Source organism: Ceratina calcarata, unplaced genomic scaffold (assembly GCF_001652005.2).
Source record: "Ceratina calcarata isolate Rehan_Ccalc_2016 unplaced genomic scaffold, ASM165200v1 scaffold1, whole genome shotgun sequence".
Taxonomy (NCBI): Eukaryota; Metazoa; Arthropoda; class Insecta; order Hymenoptera; family Apidae; genus Ceratina; species Ceratina calcarata.
In genome coordinates this window covers 518,300-540,191 of record NW_017130860.1, presented here as the reverse complement: position 1 = coordinate 540,191, position 21,892 = coordinate 518,300, and the positions used below count along the sequence as shown (strand labels likewise).

General features: G+C 39.7%; 4 protein-coding genes across 9 annotated transcripts; all 4 read right to left on the bottom strand.

Annotated features, from left to right (window-relative positions):
* Nucleotides 1–1,858: 1,858 nt before the first annotated feature.
* LIMK1 (LIM domain kinase 1) lies at nt 1,859–9,695 on the bottom strand. Of its 3 annotated transcripts, none has more exons than XM_018028834.2 (8): nt 9,311–9,695; nt 8,484–8,598; nt 7,969–8,406; nt 7,686–7,778; nt 7,152–7,284; nt 6,841–7,073; nt 6,533–6,761; nt 1,859–6,432 (listed from the first exon to the last, which is right to left on the bottom strand). In XM_018028834.2, exons 1-8 carry the CDS (start codon nt 9,330–9,332, stop codon nt 4,258–4,260), a joined length of 3,438 nt encoding a protein of 1,145 aa, XP_017884323.1. In that variant the 5' UTR covers nt 9,333–9,695; the 3' UTR covers nt 1,859–4,257. The 3 variants fall into 3 exon arrangements, with proteins under 3 accessions (XP_017884323.1, XP_017884402.1, XP_017884483.1); XM_018028913.2 differs by lacking the exon at nt 9,311–9,695 and adding an exon at nt 8,671–9,294; XM_018028994.2 differs by lacking the exon at nt 7,686–7,778.
* LOC108627702 (acidic phospholipase A2 PA4) lies at nt 9,692–16,468 on the bottom strand. 4 transcript variants are annotated; one of them, XM_026818080.1, is made up of 6 exons: nt 15,348–15,545; nt 14,054–14,397; nt 12,527–12,781; nt 12,124–12,461; nt 11,850–12,012; nt 11,647–11,669 (listed from the first exon to the last, which is right to left on the bottom strand). In XM_026818080.1, the coding sequence occupies exons 3-5, from the start codon at nt 12,779–12,781 to the stop codon at nt 11,856–11,858; spliced, it is 750 nt and encodes a 249-aa protein (XP_026673881.1). In that variant the 5' UTR covers nt 14,054–14,397; nt 15,348–15,545; the 3' UTR covers nt 11,647–11,669; nt 11,850–11,855. The 4 variants fall into 4 exon arrangements, with proteins under 4 accessions (XP_017884610.1, XP_026673881.1, XP_026673859.1 ...); XM_026818058.1 differs by lacking the exon at nt 14,054–14,397 and having other exon boundaries at nt 11,648–11,669; nt 15,348–15,544; XM_026818037.1 differs by lacking the exons at nt 14,054–14,397; nt 15,348–15,545 and adding an exon at nt 16,276–16,468 and having other exon boundaries at nt 11,652–11,669.
* A 301-nt stretch (nt 16,469–16,769) lies between these two features.
* Nucleotides 16,770–19,030, bottom strand: LOC108633090 (apolipoprotein D). The gene is made up of 5 exons (XM_018038116.2): nt 18,928–19,030; nt 18,072–18,191; nt 17,882–18,008; nt 17,546–17,641; nt 16,770–17,426 (listed from the first exon to the last, which is right to left on the bottom strand). The coding sequence occupies exons 2-5, from the start codon at nt 18,189–18,191 to the stop codon at nt 16,957–16,959; spliced, it is 813 nt and encodes a 270-aa protein (XP_017893605.1). The 5' UTR covers nt 18,928–19,030; the 3' UTR covers nt 16,770–16,956.
* A 334-nt stretch (nt 19,031–19,364) lies between these two features.
* On the bottom strand, nt 19,365–21,814 carry Cdk1 (Cyclin-dependent kinase 1). Its single transcript, XM_018030859.2, has 4 exons — nt 21,366–21,814; nt 20,852–21,147; nt 20,448–20,767; nt 19,365–20,388 (listed from the first exon to the last, which is right to left on the bottom strand). Exons 1-4 carry the CDS (start codon nt 21,400–21,402, stop codon nt 20,145–20,147), a joined length of 897 nt encoding a protein of 298 aa, XP_017886348.1. The 5' UTR covers nt 21,403–21,814; the 3' UTR covers nt 19,365–20,144.
* Between the last annotated feature and the right edge of the window lie 78 nt (nt 21,815–21,892).

Below are 21,892 nucleotides of genomic sequence, written 5' to 3'. Positions count from 1 at the left end.
ACATGTATGTATGTACATATGTACATTTAATTCGTCTATGGTTTCGTTATACAATATACACCTATGCGCGCCTAGCTCGTCGTCGGAAAAAACCCATTTTTATATCAAAATTGTTAATCCTTTCGATCCTGCTGTTGTCAAATGACACACAAACAAAATATTGCTTCTGTGAAATTCTTATGCAATCTACATATGTATAATGAACTGAGGTATACTTGTATTCTTGACCGTCTGACAGACATCTTTTAACCAGGTGGAAAGTTTTTAAATACTTAATAATATAAATTTATCTTACAACAAACTTCTTAACAATAATGAAAAATCGACAAATAATTCAGGAATGAAAGAGTCAGGAATAAAACAAACGAAACGTCAAAATTGGCGGCGACGTATCAGACGCCAAAGCGCCAAAACATTTCAATCGCATGTTTTGCATGATACGACATTAAAACAGTTGACTAAACTAAAAATAAAATCTACATAACTTGTTAATGTACTATACCTGTTATTCCTGACGATAATTGATGCATCGTACCAAAATTTCTGCATAAATTCGGAAGACACTGCACTCGTTACACTTGTTCAACTACACCCTCAACGCTGACACATGACGTAAGTCGTTAGTCGATCAACATCGACTAACAATCGATTCATGGCCCGATTAACGGAGTGGTGAAGCAACCATGCCTATTTTATAACATAATGATGATTTTCCCATGTTACGTACATCAAACAATAAATAGAAATGAGTAAAGAATTTTTTAAGAAACAATCATTAATTCGAACATGTAAAGAGTAATAGCTTGTATTCTGTACGCAGTTCGATGCATTGTCATTCGCGAATATCAGGACGAGCGATCCGTTTCATAACAAAGTTTTCGCTTAAACACGATTCGTTTCAAACAGTGATAGAAATAATCTACTTCTAAGCAAATATCTTACCTGATTAATGTCTTAAAAATGTTGAATAGTATTACAAAACAGACACCAAGTCACAGGAACAGGTAGTTCACATTCCACATTCACGTTAACATTAAACAATGCTGCCACTCAGGCGTTACCAAATTTTAATTATCATTTTTCAAGTATCTTAATTAATAGCTAAAGACAAATGCATTATCATAATCTAGCAATACAAATAATAAGCTGAGATATCAATTAAATTGTCGATATATTCTTTAAATAAAAAACATGAGAGTGAAAAAGTAAAATTTTCATGGATTGTCACCCCTGATTGTTAATAGCAAACCGCCAAAAATGCAGTTCCGGATGAGTCGACTTTAGTGCTAGTAATGGTGCCCGTGAAATTACACTTTAACTGTCCTAGTAAATCGAAAAAGAAGTAAGAATTACAAATACGATGCATTGCTGATAGAAAACGAGTTAAGTTCTAAGTAACGGTAATATTTAATCGGGATTTGTTTGTTATAGGCAGGATAGTACAAGCAGAATAGGCTGATAGGCTTTGTCCCTGGCTAGACTCCATGATTCCATTTCATCCTTCCCGAAAGATCATCGAAAAGGTATTTCAAATTCTATATGCTCTATTTCCAAGTCTTTGCAATACTTTGTATCAATTGTTGTAACCATGGTATAATGTTTATTGTGTTATAAGTATGTTATATACATGTTAAATTGTATGCATTATCGAATTTTATTGCAAAAGGCAAAACCAGTACATGCTGCTCTCTGCAGTTTTCGTTCTAAACGCGGAGTCGGGTACTTATCCACCGACAGTGGATAAATCGCTTGTTCGGTCAGTCATAATTTTGCAATCACGCTTGTAACACCGAGCCACCTCGGTACTGATATAAGCACTGATATTCAAATTATTAGTAGGTGAATAAAAACGCAGAGATCATATTCTCAACCATTTATTTTTCTCGTTTTTCTCTGTATTATTAGAATGTTAAATAAAACCAGCTGTTCCCTAATCGCATAACACTTAGCACAGAAAACGATTCGGAAATGTCAACTAACACATAGCAAAGACATATAAAAAACGTTATACAATTTCTGTAGATCCGAAATTTTGAGCAATCGTCGGGACGAATTTTTAATTACGGCAGATAGTATCTAAAAGTCTGAATAAATCGTTTTTTCATCGTACATTATATACTATTAACAAATGTGCTGTGGAAAGAACAACGTGCCCGTTACCCAGTCTCTTATTCGAAAACGATAACGTTTTCACCGCGTATTTATTATTGCTAACAGTCACAAAAATATGGGATCAAATTGTTTCGCGTTCGTTCGTTTCACTCTTCTCGCGATTCATTTTATCCCTAACACAGTTTTATACGAAATATACTCTCGATCCTATGTAGAGTTCGTTATCGGGGTGAAGAAAAATAATTTGCGAGGGGTTCAAATTTGTTTACGCTCCTTATGATCATCGTAATGAGTAATGAACAGAAGGGGCGCGACAATTATTCGTGCAGACTATAAAAATAACGTGTCTAACCGTTCGAAAGGTTTTCTTCTTTTTATACAGAAGTTTACAGAGTTCCCTTTTTTGTGCCCGTCGCATGTTTTACAAACATTTCCTACGTTGTATACTACGGTAAGCAACGATAACGAGATTAATACTGTTCGCTGAAGATCGTTCTATTAACGAGTTACTACTTACTCGTTTAACATATGCATTTTGATTATTCTTATGTTATTTATTCCATTGATGATTAATTATAAATTTGTTTAAATATGTGTACATTCGGCGTGCGCAGTTGAGATTAAAAATTTGGAACAACCGATAGCACGTAGGCCATTTTCAGTTTAATATGAAAATTCGATAAGCTCGAACTTCAACGCAATTTCGTTCATAAGAAAATTAATTGCATTCTATCTTTTAATTACTCGCTCATTTTCTACAAAGCCGTTCATTGCACGTACCGTTCATAATTTTCATATCCCTCAGTTTTCTTCAGAGCATTGCAAATTTTAATACGCATTAAAGTATAAGAATTGGGGTTCTCTTCATAGTAACGTTTCTTCACGAAATTGTCCAATCGTAGACTGCTGCAAAACACTTTTTATCACAGATAACAAACATGTATTTGGTGTAACTGGTGTGTTCTCGATAACAATGACATTGAAACTAATCCATCTCCTTTGCAAAGTGAAGAAATCAAATTGATATTAGAAAATTACATGGTAAGGAAATGCAAAGGTAATAAGGTGATTAAAATTTCACAGAACGCAAAGTTCCATTCTTATACTGAAAATCTCTTTTGATTTAAATGCAACACATGTGTAAAGTGATCTAGATCTCGTGTTCTATATTTCATTCTATCTCGATAAAATTAGGGAACACTCTGCTTACGATTAGAATGTAATAGAAATACAACTCTTCTCTTTTTAATAGTATCAAAAGAACTTTCATCTCTACATTATCAATATAAAGCTTTTTACTGTTAAATATATGTTCTGTAAACAGTGTTTTGAACATGTGACGAATGTTGGAATATATATATACAAAACTATATGTACATTTATTCGTATTATACACATCATACTAATTCGTCATCATTTATATCTTTGCTACGACGTGTACTTAGATGTTGATCATCGTTAAGTTAAATAAAATTTCGTGCCTTCGATTTACAAATAAAATATCTAAATAACAAGATGAAGAAGAGCTTGTTAATATCGAATAGGTGATGTCCCATTTCTGTGTGAACCGCAAAGATATAATTGATGCGTCAAAGCTTATACATGCCTGATATGATCTGTACATGCACATCTCCATAATATATCTTACAGTATGATGTACATATATGTATATCCGGTAAAGAATATCATTTTTTTACAATCTATTCTACAAAACTGACTCTACAATAACGTTTACAACTTCTTCGATAAAATCCCGTCTTTCCATTAAAAAAAAAAAGTAAAAATAAACTGGAGATGCACCGATCGTTCCAGTGTTCCCGGAAACACTTGTAAAAAAAAAAACTTGATCACGTGTTTCGCGCATCTCTAAAAAGCACGCGTTAGTTGTACCGATTCTGTATGCGTCAGACAAGATCCTGGATGGAATGTTTTCGTTAGTCTTATAATTATTTAAACACCACAAGGCAAGATGTTGCAGGAATGCGAATCCTTCAAGATTATGTAAGAACAATGAGATTCATTAATACTGGACGTCAAATTGTTAATAATACTACGTCACGTTCGATGAATGTTAAACGAAATGATCGAGTTAGGTAACGAAATTTTTGATCAAGCGTACGTAGAGATCAAATTAGTGAGGACGATTCACAAGGCTGTGCTCTCTATCGGTGACGAGGCCCGGTTAGGCGTGTAACATCGTTCCGGAGTATGGCACATATCTGGTGTGTGCCTACCGTCCCTCAATTGAACGAAATCCAAATCCGCGAAGAAGTCACTCTTCATCGTACCGACTGCACTATCAGAACCAAAACTGTCCTGTCTGCACAGATCAACGTTCTTGTAACACCCTGCATACTCTGTCAACGAATTAGGCAACTTTCCATCGTACACGGGCTTCTTCGGTTCGGGGTTTGATTCTTGGATGGATACGCAGTCTTCTTTGTTAGTCTCGTTTCGTGCATTATAAAGGAAATCTTCGTTCTTGGATATACTTGTGTTGGAGCAAACACTGTCTGTATAATGAAGCAGCGTGTTTTTCCTCAAACCATCTTCTTTACATAGACTATTCTTTTGCAAGGTAGGGTAAGGCGAGTAGTCTTTGTAGATATTCTTCGCTGTACAGTCCAGCACTGTGAGGCTTCCCTGTCTGGACAATATACTACCGATATCTGATACATTACTTTCCTGCCTAGTAACTCTATCATTAGGCTCTTCCATTCCTTCTGAGTTTGCCTTCGATTGCAATGAAGTGCTGGTAGTCGCTTCCTGCTGGTTTTTCTGTGGTGAAAAAGCGCTTTTCGGTGACTCCTTCGTTGGAGAAATCTTAGTCCTTCTCAAATAAGAGCCAGTTGACGATTTAGAAGCTTCGCCACTAGCCTTCTTCGTATCTTCATTCTGTCCATCGACCTTATCCTTCGATTTGCCGATCTGCTTCAAATAGGAACTGACAGAATTCCCCTCCGATATTTTGAACTTATTCTCCAGCTTAGTCCTCGACGGACCACCGTTCGAATTATATTCACCAATCTTTTCGGCGGACTTACAATTCAGATTATTCACTTTGTACGAGCACTTGTTATCGATAATGTACTCAGGAGTGTCTGATAAAGAGCACGGACTCGCTCTACCCACGTATCGAATCTTTCCAATAGTCGGTATTCTTTTCAAATCCGACTCGTCGTTCTGCTTTACGTACGAGTCCTGTTTGTCACTGGACGAATCAGACTTGCTACCCTGCCTCGAAAAACATCCGGTGAATCCACCGGACTCTGGAGATACAACGACCTCCGGTTTTTCTTCCTTGGACCTCGAGTTCTGCCTCGAGTAACTATTCGTAGACGCTTCACTCGTTTTACTGTTTTGTCTCGTGTACCTCCCTCGAGGAGTTATCACGTCAGGCACTTGGAGCGTATTGCTATTGGGCGCATCTTCGCGTTCCAAAGTGCTGTCGTCGCAAAAACCGCGTGGTTTCGTTTCCTGATGCACTTGACCTTCCTTGATAAGCTTCAATTGCGGGGGCATAGTCTCTGGAGTAGTGGAGCCGCTCGTGCTCGTGCTGGGCCCCGTATAATTTCTGATATCGAACTCTAAATCCGACGGCAATTCGACACCCAACGATAAATGCGTTGCTAATCCATCTAACCAAACCTGCATCACCTCGAACGGAGGCCTCTTGTCGGGATTTAAATCGCAGCATAGGAAAGCGATCCTGTAAAACATTTCTGGACAGTTCGCACAGAATTTCTCCTTAAACACATGTTGATTCAATCCAAAGTCTTTTGATCTTGGTAGGTAATCAGGATCCGCGTAGACCCTCCCAATTATTTCGCAGACGACGATACCAAAACTGAATATATCTACTTTCTCGTCGTATTTATTCCCGTTCATCATTTCCGGTGCCATCCAATACGGATTTCCGACGACCGTGTATCTCTTCTTCCGTTCTCTTCTCGACGTTCTCGGCTCTCCGTCGGAATGTCTGCTGTATTTGTAATTGTCGGGTGAATTGCCGTTTTGCATTATCCTAGCCAAGCCGAAATCGGCCACGACCACAGTCTTATCTTCGCGCACGAGACAATTGTGCGAATTCAAGTCTCTGTGAATGATATTCATGGAATGTAGGTAAGCCATGCCGGCGGCTATATCTTTAGCGAACGACGCACGCTGTTCCCACGGCAGAATTTCGTTCGTGTCGTGCAGCAACGCTCTCAGAGTTCCTCCTGCTATGTGTTCGGTGACCAGGTGTAACTTCTTGTCTTTGTAAAGAACGCCGATGAACCGGAGAACGTTATTGTGATGTAGCGAACGTAGCACGGCAACCTGGATTCAAAAGAAAAATTACATATTTCATATAATGATGCGTGCAGTATAATAGTAATTGGCAACGATTCTTCTGCCCGTTTTATCTCGTGGAGCTTACCTCCTTTAAGAAATTCTTCTGAGCTTCCTCGTCTACTCTGTACAGTTCTTTAAGCACCATCACTTCGTTGGTGTCTCTGTGCGTGACTTTGAACACTTGCCCGAAAAATCCTGTACCCAATAACTCGCCCTTCACTAGATCGCTGGCACGGAATATTCTTTGATTCTTTGGTTCAACGCGAAACGATCTAGTCCTGCTCAAATCGCACGTAGGATTCGTTGCTGCGGATCTGCTGACACAAAGTAAAATCGACTTGGAAAATGTTTTGGATGAATATTTATTCTGTTCTTGGACGTTTTGATACGTACCCATCTAGAAGACGCGACATGGAGCTGCTGCGTCCTTTATGCATAGGATCTCTGGTACGCCGCAGTTGTCTGCTTCGCGTTCCACTGATGTATCCCTCGTCCCGACGTTTGAACAATCGTTCTTTGTTGTCAGGACTCGTTCTTGGACTCGCGACAGACGTAAGCATCGCCGCGGAAGGCGAGGAATACGTTGGTTGTCGCGACACTGCGTCCGGGTCGTGTTCAATAGTTAGCTAGAAAAACGAGTTCGATAGATCCATTATTAAGATTATAAATACTAAATAATTTATGTGATAACAGCTGCAGATTACCTGTACGACTGTGTCGGAATATTGTATAAGATTTTCGATGCTCTCTATGGGTTGATCCTTGACCGGAGTCCCGTTTACTTCGAGTATTCGATCGCCGATATGTAAAGACATGAGATCGCTGGGCATGTTCAGTCTGTAAAACAATTCATATGATATCTCCAGTGTTTGAACATCTGCTCGTTCTAACAAGACATGCAAAACTTTGCGTGCATTCGATTCGATTAAATGTGAAACTAAATAGAATTAGTTTAGGTCGTCTGACTCAATCATATTCAAGAAATACAAATTACAGTGAATGATAGATCTGAGGTTTCACTACGTATATATTCTGTCACTTCAATGTGGACGGTACATGCTCACAGACTTATGCAGTACATATATTACAAAATAAACAAATAATATTACACAGAAGGAGACTGTATTGCACAGAGTGTATGTCTAGCGTGCAGTTAAGTAGCGGATACGAGAAGACACACATATCTAACTTGTAGAAAAATTACGTCTAGTGCATATTATTTATTTGTTATGCTGTACCTATGATTAGAGAAGTGGCAGCATAGCCTAAATAGAACCTCCATCACAGAGGCCAACAGCTTACTGATCTTTCCACGCACATTTCTCATTAACCTGCATTTTAGTTCAATGTTATTAACGACTGTTCGTCTACCTCTGCTTTAGGTACAACTAGATTCATGCTCATGTTATAAACATTATACTATAACTTTGAATAATCTTTATTCCTCGTTTTGCACGTTCATCAAAGTTCTTTCTTAAATCACTGAATTTTATTTCTAATTAAGAATCTTGTTATACGTACTCTGATATGCGTAGCAAAGCACCACAATTTCGAGGACTAGGAGTTGTGTCTAATGTTAGTTTGATTCCTCTCTGCTTTTCAGGATCCGACGTGTTCGGGGGTATCTCCACTAATCTGATGCTATGCGGTTTCCTCGTGAAGTGATTAGCTGTCCTATTGACCGGCTGCATCTGCCTCTTGTAACAATTGCCGCAGTACAACTTGGATCTCTCGACAAGGGCATAACTCTCCCCGTCCCCGATGAAAGCTCCGCAAGAGTTGCAGGTAAAGCATTCTGGGTGAAATTTGTGATCTCCCGCCAGCATGACGGGACCCGTGATGATCTGGCCGCAGCCCTGACAAGCTTCACCATAGGCAGCCCAGTAATCATCTTTACAAAACAGCAACCCATCCTTCTCAAAATACCACGAGGAGAGGCCGATGTCGCACGCTGAACATCTACGAAAAGATCAGGTTTTTATTGAATTACTTATGTTCCGACTAGCGAACGTCAGTTCGTATTTCATTTTAATCACCGAAAACAATCGATGTGCCATTCTTGATTCAACGCCTGTATGAATTCATCTTCGTCGATAGCGTTGAGACATCCGGCGCACGTTAACGTCCCGCCACTTTCTCCACTCCCCACGTCTGAAAAACGTGAAAAACATATTTAAGAATAATCTCCACACGCGAAAATTCCGTCGTCGATTTGGTCTTTACGTTGTTCCATTTTACGTGTTCGTTCCGGGTTGTGTATTTACGTTAGCACATGCGTTTTTGTGTGACACTGTAAGGTGACAGGAATTCCAGAGAACATTGAGAAACTGGAGATTAAAACGGATGCAAATTCATCTACTTTCTTCAGATATGAACAAATTCGTCGAAGAGGAGTGCATTAGATCTCAGCGTTTACGAAAACAAACAGGACGTAAGCAGTCGGACGGAAAAGAGCGCGTCAGGGACGTGTAGTAGGAAGGAAACGTGATTCACGGTTGACATTAGGTAAGCGTTCAGCTTATATCAACCAGCTGACGACAAATCGGATCTTCCCGAAGGATCTGCGGCTTGTCAATGAGAAAGACTCGTCACCATGACCGCGAGAGCTTCTTCAGAACATAATACGCTCGCTAATACTCGAGGAGTCGAATAGAATTCGTGAGAACGCGTAAATAAAGAGCGTGGGCCAGGAGACTTGGAAAGCAGGACGCCCACGCGATCCACCAAGGATCGAGCGTACACAGAGAAATCGTAGATCGTTTCGTATGCCTCGTACACAACCCGTAACATTGCACGGTTCCCAGTATACGAATCTTGTCGGTCAACTCCCAAATAACATTGTATTCTACCAAAAAAGACATACCGTTTGACGAAACTTCATCCATCACAGCATCTATAGAACTGGAACTGACCGACCGAACTGACACACTCCCACTCCCACTACTCCGTGCTTTAATCGTTGACTATAGACCGTCTAGAGTCCAGACTGTGAATCCATTCTCCGATGCAGAACGTAGTATGCATCAGCGGGAAATTTAACTCGAGTTAGGATAAAATAGAGAAAGCAGTAAAACAAGTTCAAGTATTTGCAAGGAGGTAGTCGTTTATTTCTCACAATATTTGGTCTTTGATCCTAATCGAATTACATTCGTCTACACATAGATTAGAATTCCTCGTGCAAGTATATATACTGCAAATAATTTGAAATTGTGAGCTTATTCTTATGCTATAACCAGAGAGAAAGTTTATAATATAATATAAATATTCTCCGTATGACTATCATAGATCAAAATGTATACAAGCATAATATAATACGAGCAGTAGTATTACAAGCAAACGTTAAAAACGTAGACTATATATTATATATAATAATAATATATGTAAAATCATTCATTTTACGTTCAGTGGCACAGTAGTGAATCATCCTGAAAAATATTTTTTAACTCGAAGCGGACAATTTCAATGAAGCTTAACGGTAAAATCATGCGTCTACATCGAATATCCCGGATGCCACTGTGCCATTAGTCAATCGAAGGTCTTTAGGGAACGAAGGTATTCCCGACGCGACGTATCAATGCGACACATTCAATCAATTGCACACTCTCCCGGCTGACCTTCTCGAGATATTTACAAAATCCGAATAATCCGCACAGTCGTCAAGCGACGACTTCCGGTTCTCCCCGCGGAGGCCTCATCGATTAGTTGAGCACCGAGGCCGTAAACAACGAACCGACGATATTATATTTCTACGAGTAAAACTATACAGCGATTTTATGGTCTGAGTAGATAATTTCAATCACAGTAAGAATTGTGCAGTTTTCCCGTTGGTTCTTGGTAATTAGTCGAAGCAACCAATTTTCGACAGGAAAATGGATGAACAATGTTTCGGAGAGATTAGAAACTCTTTAGAAGCATGAAATCGACAAGGTCAATCTCTTTTTTCGAGCTCCCAGCTTACAGTTACCTATTAAAAATTTTGGATATACATAATGTGCTGCGGCCATTGAACTCGTTTTCACGTGCCACCGGGATTAAAAACAGAAAGCACTGTTCTCAGACTTCTATAAAAATTCCAATAAGTTCATTGATCTCTTCAATCTTGGTTGATAAAAGTGAGCAATAAGTAGTAGTTTCCGATCAACTACGATGCTTTTAGCTAGCGTCGGTCTTTAAAACTATGTATATCAAGCAGAGATTTGTTGAATATTCAAAAATCTAAGCTATAAAGAGAGTAGAAAATCGTAAACCTTGTGATATTCATTGGTACTGTTTGCATGAGTCGATGCAATAGCTGTTTTGGCAAGTATAAGTTGATAAACACTTGCATCAGTTGTATCTCATTACTATTTTTTTATAAAATCATATGTATTGGAAATTTTTTTAAGGGATGTGGACCATTTATACAGATCTTTCATTTTTATCATTTCGTAATGCAAAATCCGCCTCATCACATTATATTCATCGACTCAACGCTGAAATCTTAATCTATAGACAATCGTTGCTAATGCCAGTGTTAAGCATTGGCACAGCAATAGCACCGAGTGATATGCAAGAAAACGAACCCCATTTCAGTGATGTAGTTCTAGCGAAACCTTCTTCGATCTTTGAGAAAAATTCTAAATCAATTTCTCGAAGGTCAATGCCAAAACTGCTACCTTTAAAGTTTCACGTTAAAAGAGTAGAGTAGGAAAAATCGCGCAACCTCCAATTGCACTTTGCTTGAAGAAAGTGCAAAAAAGAATTTTGCCGTTCACCTCGAACCGTAAAAACAACAAGTCAGCATTGCGCTTTTTTACTTTCGAATTGCCCATTCTGAAACAATTCCCTTCGTTGCCCTCGATTTCTGCACGCATTCGAGGACAAACCCGATGAAGAAAAGGAGCTGATAAAAATTCTGATACGTCTCTATCAGTGACCATCTCAAACCACTTACCAGGAAAAAGTTCCTTAAGGAACTAGTGTTAAAAAAAATCCAGCAATAATGCAAATTTATGAACGACTGTGAACGCGTTCGATTACCAGGGTCAGCGTGAAAGGGTTGCGCGCGTAATTATCCTACTCGTTGGAACTCTGTTTAACTTCAAAAACTTTCCGGTCCGTCCTTCTTGCGTATCCGCAACAGCTAGTTCACGTTCAAGGGCATTAGCGGGACGTACTTGTCGCTGGGTCGGAATTTGTACTGGGAGCACAACCGGTTTGACACTGATTCCGTGTAACCAGTCCTGTAACAAACGGACCATAGAACAATTACCGAACTAGCCCTTTGAAAGTTTAAACGAGAAGAATAGGTCCCAGGAGAAAGGAAAGAATCGTTAAAAGAATCGTCGAGAGATCTGCGACCATCACCATAAGTCTCCATCACCGAGTTACCCTGTAGGATAGAATAGATTTTATAGAATTACGTTCAGTCACGCGTAGCCGCGAAGGAAATTGTGTTTCTTTTTCAAGATGTCGTGCATCGCCTGGAGCAAAGTCTTGAAGAAGAGGACCTTGTGGGCGTAAAAGTCTCGCGGCGATTCCGTGAACTCGTACCGCGTCGAATTCATCCAGAAGTACACGGGACAACTGAGAAAAGTGACCAGCTTGTTCATTCAACAATGCAACTACACTGATACAACGAATCACTTTAAAAAGAAAAATATATTTTACTCTTACATGAATCTCTTGAAACCTCACCTCTGCCATTGAGAACACGGGCGCCTCTCCTTGAAGCAAGTCACCTGAACCACATTAAAAAATAGAGCTCCGAGAGTGTTCGCCACTTCCGAGTTAAGATTTTGCAGACATCTACGGAATTTGGCATCGCAATCGCAGTGGGATCGCGTGAACGGCGCGTTGTTGCAAATGCCGTTCATGCATGTATTCGGCGGTATCGTTATAGGACAATGGTCGTGCTCCCTGCAGCAAATATCCTCGCCACGGTGCTGGCCAAGGTCATCGTAAGACGTCGCGAGAGTGCCTGGACCGCACCATTTAGTACCCGGATAGATCAGTCCAGCGCCTGGAGGCTGATTCTAACATAAAACAAGAATTGTCAAGTAATCACGAATTTCCAGGCAGGTAGATGCCTGATCGTCACCTTTCCCTTCTCGCGAGAGGCTTTGCACGTCTCCTCCAAGTCTGCCACGAGGTTGCTAGACATTTGCCGGACCTTTTTGGGATCGGCACCGAGTACCATCTTCTGGATGACGCCGCGATCCGTATATAAGGCACAGAAGGGTGCATCTGCGTTCAGTTCTACCATTCTGGACATAGTGTTGTCTGCCACCAAAACGCTGGCCTCGGTGTTGTCACCCGAGAGTATCGGTATCAATAATAATAATATCGCAAGCATCTGTAAAATTCAAATCGGTCGAGAATCACTTTTCATTTATTTAAAATTCTGATTATTGTTCACCTCGCGTCTACCTTACGAGGATCCTCCACCTATTTTTATCAATGAATATTTATGTTATGATTCAACGTTATATAATTTATTGAATGACTGCGCTAAAAGGTTTCGCAGAGACAAAACAAATAACTTATTTGACACGTTCATTGCCACGAAGGCCGCCAGTGACATCATTGATTGAAAGTAAAAGCCTTCTCTTCCTCGGTATAAGTGTCAGATCCGATCGTTTCGTAAAACGACAAGTGCGTATGTTCGATTCTTAACGGAGATAAACACCCCTCGACCGGTTCTGTCCCTCGAAATTGCACTCGTAAACTAACTCCCAAACGGGGACAGTGGGTCGACTATTCGCAAACGTTTCCCAACTCTTCGGTGACTCTACATGGAGTGTACCGACATCAATGACTTTGTACTTCAGTTTCACTTAAGTACACAGGACTAACGATTGCATCGAATATTAATGTGGCCGATGATTAGTACGTTCATTCGTTGAATTGGTAAATGTAATTTTTAATTCCTCGATATTTTTCATTTTAAAACCCCTATCTCTCTCCCCTAAGTCCCCATCAGCCAGGACATTGCGACGGTACGGATTTAATGAAAACTGATTGCATTACGTGGACAGGATATTTCTTTCTTAATCCGGCATTAATCGTTACTCGTTTGACCTGCTCGAAATAGATTGTCCGCAGGAATTCCGGTCGCTTTAACGAGCAAGTCGGGGGGGTTGGTCAATTAAACATAAAACGAAACGTTTCTTGCTCAGCGAAGCCACCGTGTCCGTGACGGAGATTTACCTTGGCTGTTCCTTCGCCAAGCGTCTCTTTACTCTTTTTCTCTCCTTGACACATTAATCAAACAGTTCCAATCGTTTTGTTCTTCTCGGCTACTTTTTGTTTTAATTATTCGCGATTATTCATTACTTATTTCTTTTCGAATGCTAAACAGTGATAATAATTAACAGACTCGGCTAAATAATTCAAGGTCCGTCATGCGTCCGTGTATCATCAAGCGTATTGAATTAATTAAGAATCATTTTGCAGTTGAAACGAGATATCATTTAACTGTGAGGATTTAAAAGGTTTTCTATTACCTATTTCCTAGATGCTTCTCTAATTTCCTCTATACATACCAACGACGATCTGCGTCACTGCTATCAATCTATTCCGGCCAATAGAATAATCATTGCAATGGGACAAATGTAAAATCACTTACTGTCGATTTACAGAAATGTATCCACGCGACAAGATAGATCTGAGATTTCTTCCACACGAACGACTCCCTCTGTTCTCCATCTACCACCGCACTGTACACGCTGAATAACAACTGGATAAATTGTTTATCGACTCTGCAAAATATTTTCTCTTACTTGAGAGATATGAATCGCGAATCGAGGATCGACATCACCGATCCGAAGCTGCGACTGAGAGGAACGTCGCGCGACTGATGGTGCTGAAACCTTTCTCGAGATTCGTTTTCAAAGATCCTTCAAGGACGACGGTAAAGGTCGAGGGGAGATAAGGAACAAAAGACGAAGGCTCCGCGCCGGTCGTCCTTCCCTACGAAATCGCGAAAGAGATCGGTGAAATAAAACCGAGAAGAGGCGATCTAAGAGGCGAGGGCGATGAACGACCTTGCGAATCCCGGCGAGCATGTCTCGATACGGGACGATTTTAAATCGCGTTTAAACATCTTCTCTGGAGGATTATCGGTCGTCAATCTTTCTTACGCGATTATGGAAATTCGATGACGATTTTATGCAATTATGGGTGAAGCCTAGAATAAATCGTCGCTTTTTAAATTAACATCGCAAATATATTTTAAATGAAAATCTGCGGTCTAGCGATTGGATTGCGGATTGTACATCAAAGAGCTTTTATTACCTACTTCGATTGATGAGAGGAACGAAGTGAAAGTAATGGGAAGCATACAAGTTGTAGGAGACGACGAATAACTGTCATCGATAGAGTATATAAAAGAGCGATCGATGGAGATTCAATTCAATTAGAGTTATTAGATTGTCCCAGTTGAGGGAGGTGGCTGATCCTGCGAACGTCACGCGAGAATCGTCACCCTACGTCACGGAATTGAGCCAGATATCTGGGTCAGCTTGACGAACTTGTCTCTTGAACCTGCACCGATTCGTACATATTAAACGTGATGATCCACCCTATCAGCGAGGGTCACCAATCGTCGTTACATCTTGTTTGATTAGCATTGCGAAGTGCACCAGAAAAATTCTTTTACTCTCAATAAAAAGAGAATATGTAATCCTAACAGAAGTAAAGGTGTTCAAAGAAACAGCTGGAACGTTCGTAGAAGCAACAGCTGCTTTCCAAGAAACAAATTATCAACGTTACCGGTTCGTTCATTCGAATTAGAAACGAAAAGGTGACGATATAAATTACAGTATATTAACGAAGCAGCGCAATCAGCGGGATCAGCCACGGTTACGACTCGAGGAATCGCTGACTACGTATACACGCGCCACTTAAATCGATCAATTTACCCTATGAAGAAGTTGTGCACGTGCAGCGACGAGGATATGCAATGTCACGATCACCAAAGGACGTAAGCTCGGCTCAAACGGGTCAAACGATTTCGCGAGGATAGACGAGACGGCGAGTTAATCGGGACACGTTCGAGTCGAGGGAATAACACGAAACTCACTGATAAAGGTGGCAAAGTGCGCGAGGGGGTGCCGGCACCTCCCCCACCGATGGCTGCGCACCCCGGAAACCGCAACGCGACTCGAGCTGCTGCAGTGCGCAACAACCCCGTCGCCGACCCACGCTGATCCTGTGAAATCTCGAGATAACTAACGCGCGATCACGACTCCCTTGATTATTCCTAATTGGGATCTCCAGCTAATGAACATATTGAGATTCACAGCGTGTGAATATAAATTTTATTAAATTCGAACATTTTCTGGGCAACGTGTACATTTTTACATGTTTAAATCTACGAATTTTCAAAAGATTCGTTCTTATCAAGAAAAATTATTAGGAATCATCGTTAATACGTAATGGCTCTCGAGTATCTCGTATCTTAATAGGTGTGTAATTTCATCGAGTTCATTACAGGTTTCAAAGGTGAATACAATTCCGTGCAAAGGTATCTCTTTCCGCTCAATTTATCCGGAATGCAATCATCGTCCCGCGTACAATTCCTCTTCCTATACGATTACAAAAAAATTCCGTTCGCGTTGTATTCCAAAATTCGTCGATTCGCGGATATCGTTTATCGATTCCCCGCGCGTATTGTTAAAGGAAATATATATTTTGAATAATGTATGCGTGTGGAGAGTACGCGTTTCGAATGTAACTCCGCGCCTTATCACACATCGAAACGTTCTCCCGAAATTGCCAAAGCTTCAGAAATTTTTCATTACTCATACCCGAAGATTCGAAAAGAGAAAATATATAATGTAAACGTACGTTATTTACTTATGGTATCGTTCAGCTTCCAGCAGTATCCTTCTTGGCAGGATTTTATTCTATGATCTCACTGAAGACTCTTCGGAGAAGATTCTTTCGGTGAAGGATGCTCTTCCTTTGGAATAATTCGCCTTATGTCTCTGCAGCGGCCACTATCAAACTGATCGTTGAAACGGGTCGTCAGGATACTAATATTCTGTGGCATAGATATATGGAACCCGTGGTCCAGATTGCATGGGGGAGATTTCAAATCACGTGATACGCGTTTGCAATATATCACACCGTTTTAAATAGGTTTAATCAGCCCAGGACACGCAGTACTCTTCTCTCCACTAAAGTTTCGCAATCACAAAATGCAATCTATTAAATACCCCTCGTATTGCAGACAACTTGCTGTAATGTAATTTGCATTCTGTCTTGATTACAACTACGTTTCAATTTTTTAATTTTAATTTCTTATAAGAATACATAATTGAGGGTGATGAAATACACTATTTTCGTGTTTTAAAAGGACTTTATTTTTGTTCATCAAAAAAAATAAAAATGTCATATTCGTAGTCTTTCGTTCTCGTCCTACTTCTAATCCGATTACATTCAATCTTATTGCAAGATTCTATCAGTAATAAGTCAAAACAAAAATGAAAACGTTTATTTTAATCGCGATCGAGATATTCAGAAGATCTACGGGATCCATTCTACTTCGTTCGTCTCGTAACCCCTGGTAATAGCTCCTCTGGTGTTCTCCTCCGGTTTAGTGGTGCCCTTCTCCTCGCTTCCGGCTATCTTATGGTACACCTTGCTGCTAGCATTGGCCACCCATTGAACACCGTCTCCAATCTTCTCCCCAGCCTTGCGTACCGCGTTGCCTAAACTCTCCGCTGTGAACGTGCTCGGGTCCACGTTTATATCAAGCGTGTTGTTACCGTGCGGGCATCCGGTCTGAGAGATAATGCTCAGATCGTAAGGGTCGACACCGAACAAGCTCAGCTTCTGGCGGAGCTGGTCCACGTATTCCTTGTCCAATTCCCGGCGCCTCGAGAGAATCGTCGCGCTCTGACGATGAGCGAATCCCAATTTTTGGCACGTGAATATTCCAGCGTAGTTGTCATAATCCGTAGAGAAAATCACGTGAGACGCGCTTCCGGCAACGCCTTTAAACAAATTGCATTTAGTCATTTAATTGAAGTACTTTCATAGAATAGTTTAGAGCTAATTTTTGCACCTATCTGATGAGATCGGAGCGTTAAAATCAAGATTGCGTGATACTTACTAAGGGGAAAACGAACTTGCATTCGAGCGGGCGTGCTGGGTTCCGGTACAGTCAATTCACCGGTGTAATGGTACTCATGTTTCAATGGCGTAAGACCTGCACATAGAAACGTCGGTTCATTACGGATAATTCATCCCACTTGCCAGACATTTATCCTATTGACATGCTTTTATGACTGCCGATGGGTTCTCCGTCTCTATTAATTCAAAAGCTTCCAGTAATATATAGGTCCGCGCTGGCTGTAAATGGAAACCCTTGCTTTTTCTGTTGCGATTATTGTTAGAGCTGCTAAACGGATATCTCGTTAAATCTTTCAATTAATTTTTTTCATTTTACCTAATACTGGATGATCGGAATCTTGAGTTATAACGTATTCGCCTGGTTCCTCGCCACGGGTGTAATTATAAGTGATGCACTTGCTGGCAGTCGACGTTTTTTGAATCACGTACCATATCCCTAGAAACTAGATTCAAAAATATTTCAATTTAATTTATATAAAACCGCTTAGAATAATTATTTAGCTTACCCTGTTGATTTGAAATCCCTGCATCGGTTCCACGATGGGACAGGCGCCCATGTGATACGTGTGCGCTCTGGCTAAAGCCAGGCATCCCACCAGAAATATTAACGAGAATAACGTCTTCATCTGATAATGAAAGCAATAATTATTATTGTAAAATGATGCATTTATATAATCGATGTAGATAAGAATTCTTAGCATCCATTAATTTTTTTGTGAACCAGGAAAATTCGAGAGAAACAAATTAGCAAACATTTATCTATATTGGAAGATACTGTTGAACTCCAGATTTAGAATCAAATGTAACAATTATTAAGTTGAAACCCCAGCCGATATTCGTACTTCGTAGATCCTCGTCCAACAAAAAGGCGAACACATCTCATAAAATAAATAGTTAAATATCTGGATCATTGAACAATCTAGTTTCCGGAACTACGAACAAAGATTCCACGAAAGTGAATTGTAGTGGGAAGATTAAGATCGACCTTAATGACCTCAGTTCTTTGCCCCGAAGGCCTTCCGATTTATCAACAGTATCTCATGAATATTCTGCATCATGTACATATTCAGTATGCAGTCAACGAAATGTGCTTTACATCTCTCGTTAATTGGTGACGTTAATTACTGTTAGCGTAGCGGAAGACAGAGTGACATTTCAAATTTGTACAAAACAACAGGACACTTAGGCAGTGTCCTTATCTCAAGGCCAAGAGTATTTTATATATGTTTTACATATTATAATAATGATTCTCAAATTGAAGGAACAATTTCAGTCGATTTGAATCGTTGTGATATAACTTAACAAGGAACGGTCTTGGAACGGAGAAGTGACGCGCTTAAAATGTCGAACGGGCGTACTCACTGCGAACTGGTCTTGTCAGTCTCTGAACTGAACTGGTACTATAAACAGTAGCTACGATGGCGAAGGATTTTATGAGAGATGCCCCACTCTCAATCCACTTATGATTCACGCACACTTTGAGTGAACTACCACCGACGGGACGTCCAACACGTTATTCCCAAAGAATCCAAAGAAACGAAACAATTTCTCTCATTTCCTTGTAAACGATTCTATTTCAATCTTATCGTATTGATAGACTTCAGATTTTTATGCATTATGCACACAAGTGTCTTAAAATTTTGGTATTGGTATTAAGAAGCAATATATGTGTTAGGATGTTTAATAAATAAAAACAAAGCATATCTAAAATTCATTACATTTTAAATACTTTATTTTGTAATACTTAATTTCTAGAGACAGCAGAGGATATAATTTTGGGTAAAAAAATGCACTCACTATTTCATAGTAGAACCTTTTATTAAAGTACAAAATAGTTTAGACAAGTAGTATCGTACAATATTAAACTTAAATAGTAGACCGTTGCTCGGCACGTACGACACAAAACACAATATGGAAATGTTCAGACTTGTAGAAAAAAAAAAGCGGCTTATCCATGCCTATTAAATGAAGTCAAACATACGGGTACCGTTCAAGTTTGCTACATCGCTGTTTCACGATGAGTCATCTTCCCGTCCATAAGCGAATCAAGCTGATCGTTCTAAGAATCATTAACACCACATACGGTTTCGTTTTTTTTGTTCATGATAATATAACTTAATTTACGCGTTATGAGATAAGAAAGAGATCTTCATTCTGCGAAAAATAACGGTAGTAGCATGACGCTACTTAGCTATGACGAAATACCGAGATTTTCCTGGTTCAACGCATCGAAAAACGTAACCGAATTTTTCTTTAGCACTGGGGTATGAAAGATATTTGTTAAAAATAGTATCATGTTCTCTTAACGAATCCGCTAGTTTCCTTATAATTACAGTTCTTTTAGCCTAAGTGATAAAAAAAATACTTTTTCTATTTGATAAAATATTGTCTGAAGGCACTTAATACTTAGTGATACTTTTGATTAAAACGATAAAATCCTGGAAATGATTTTATCGGTTTAAACTAAATTAAATATAACTACTAAATAACTTAAATATGTTTTGCATATTTCAGGATAGATCGAAACGTTAGCTATATCAATCGCGATATTTTAATATGCAAATATTCACTCGTACCGTTTATGCCGGTGGTATTTTTGAAGTATCGAGATCGTCGAAGTAAGGATGCTTCAAAGCCGCTCGCGCAGATATTCTATGCACAGGATCATAAATGAGCATCATCTGCAATAGATCCAATCCATCCCGATCCAACGTCTTCACTTGTGATTCTAAGTTATTGGTAACCCAATTCGGGAATGTCGCTTTGTAATCTGCTAATTGTGTCACTCCAGGCCATATCTCTTCAGTGGGTGTCCTCAGTATCCTACAACGTGCATCGATTGTTAATTCACATTCTGTTAAATCGCGTTCAATAGGACGTACCGAAATATTCTGAACAGTTGATCAATTTCACTGTCTCCTTGAAATAGTGGTTTCTTCGTAGCCATTTCTGCAAAGATACAGCCAATGCTCCAAATATCAATTGGGCAAGAGTATCTGCTGACACCAAGGAGAATCTCTGGAGCTCTGTACCACAAAGTTACCACTTCGTGCGTATATACTCTGACTGGAATCCCGAATGCTCTTCCAAGACCAAAATCTGCTACCTTGATCAATCCTGATTTGTCGATCAACAAGTTTTGAGGCTTCAAATCACGGTGAAATATTCTGCGCTTGTGGCAAAAAAGAACTGCATTCGTAATCTGGAATTAAATCCCATAAAATTAGTCTCAACTTCCAAAACGTATCTGCTAATCGATCCATGCAAAGTCCAAAACTGTACAAACCTGATATAAATAAGATTTGACCATTTTTGGCTCCATCAATTTCCCAGTACCTAAACTATCCATGTACTTCTTCAGGTCCATAGTGAGGTATTCAAAGATCAGATACAGTCTGGTTTCTTCTATCAGTACATCCTTCAGCTTGACAATATTAGGATGAGGTAACTCCTTGAGCAGAGAGATCTCACGAATCGCAGTAGATGGAATACCTTCATCATCACTCTCTAAACGAATTTTTTTCATAGCCACGATCTCTCCAGTTTTCTTATGCTTCCCTTTGTACACGACTCCATAAGTGCCTACAAATATTTCAAAAAAACTTCGATCGGAAGCATACTAACGGGATTCAGAAAATCGATTTCATTCTTATAAAATCGATTTCATTCTCATAAAATTCATTAACGAACGATCAACAAGTTCAAGCTACGTATTTCTTGAATAAAGAGAACAAACATCAAAGCAAAAATGAGAAACACCGACAAAGGAGTACAGGTTGCAAAGTATCGAAAAAGTTCACCTTCGCCGATCTTTTCAATCTTCACGAAATTCTCCATAACGAATGCACACTGTTGAACTGAAGGCTAGCCGATATTTTCTCCTAAATTGTGGCAACAAGCAAACCCCGAATATTGTTGAATTTCATACACCTTTCGCAAGCTTTCCCAGCGTTCTACGATGTAACGATCATATTCAAACTTCAATGCGCCATATTCGTAAACACGTTTGAGTTTAACGTTCGGTTTGCTTCGTAACGTGTCGGCCTTACCATAGCCACCGAAGAGATGGCAGCACCCGAGTAATCGTTGGGACTAAATGGGGACTAAATGGGGCCCAAAATACAGTCGGTAACATTTGGAGCTAACAAGTGATTGACAGCTAGAAATACAACTTCTGTCTGAAAAATTTTTCTCTGGGACGAAGAACAACAAAAAGCAATAATTATTCACAAACCCGGATTTGTATTACTGTTCATAATCATCTTATTTAGTTAGGTATGTGTGTTAGGTATGTGCAATTCGTTTGAGAATGGGGAAAGAAATTAAA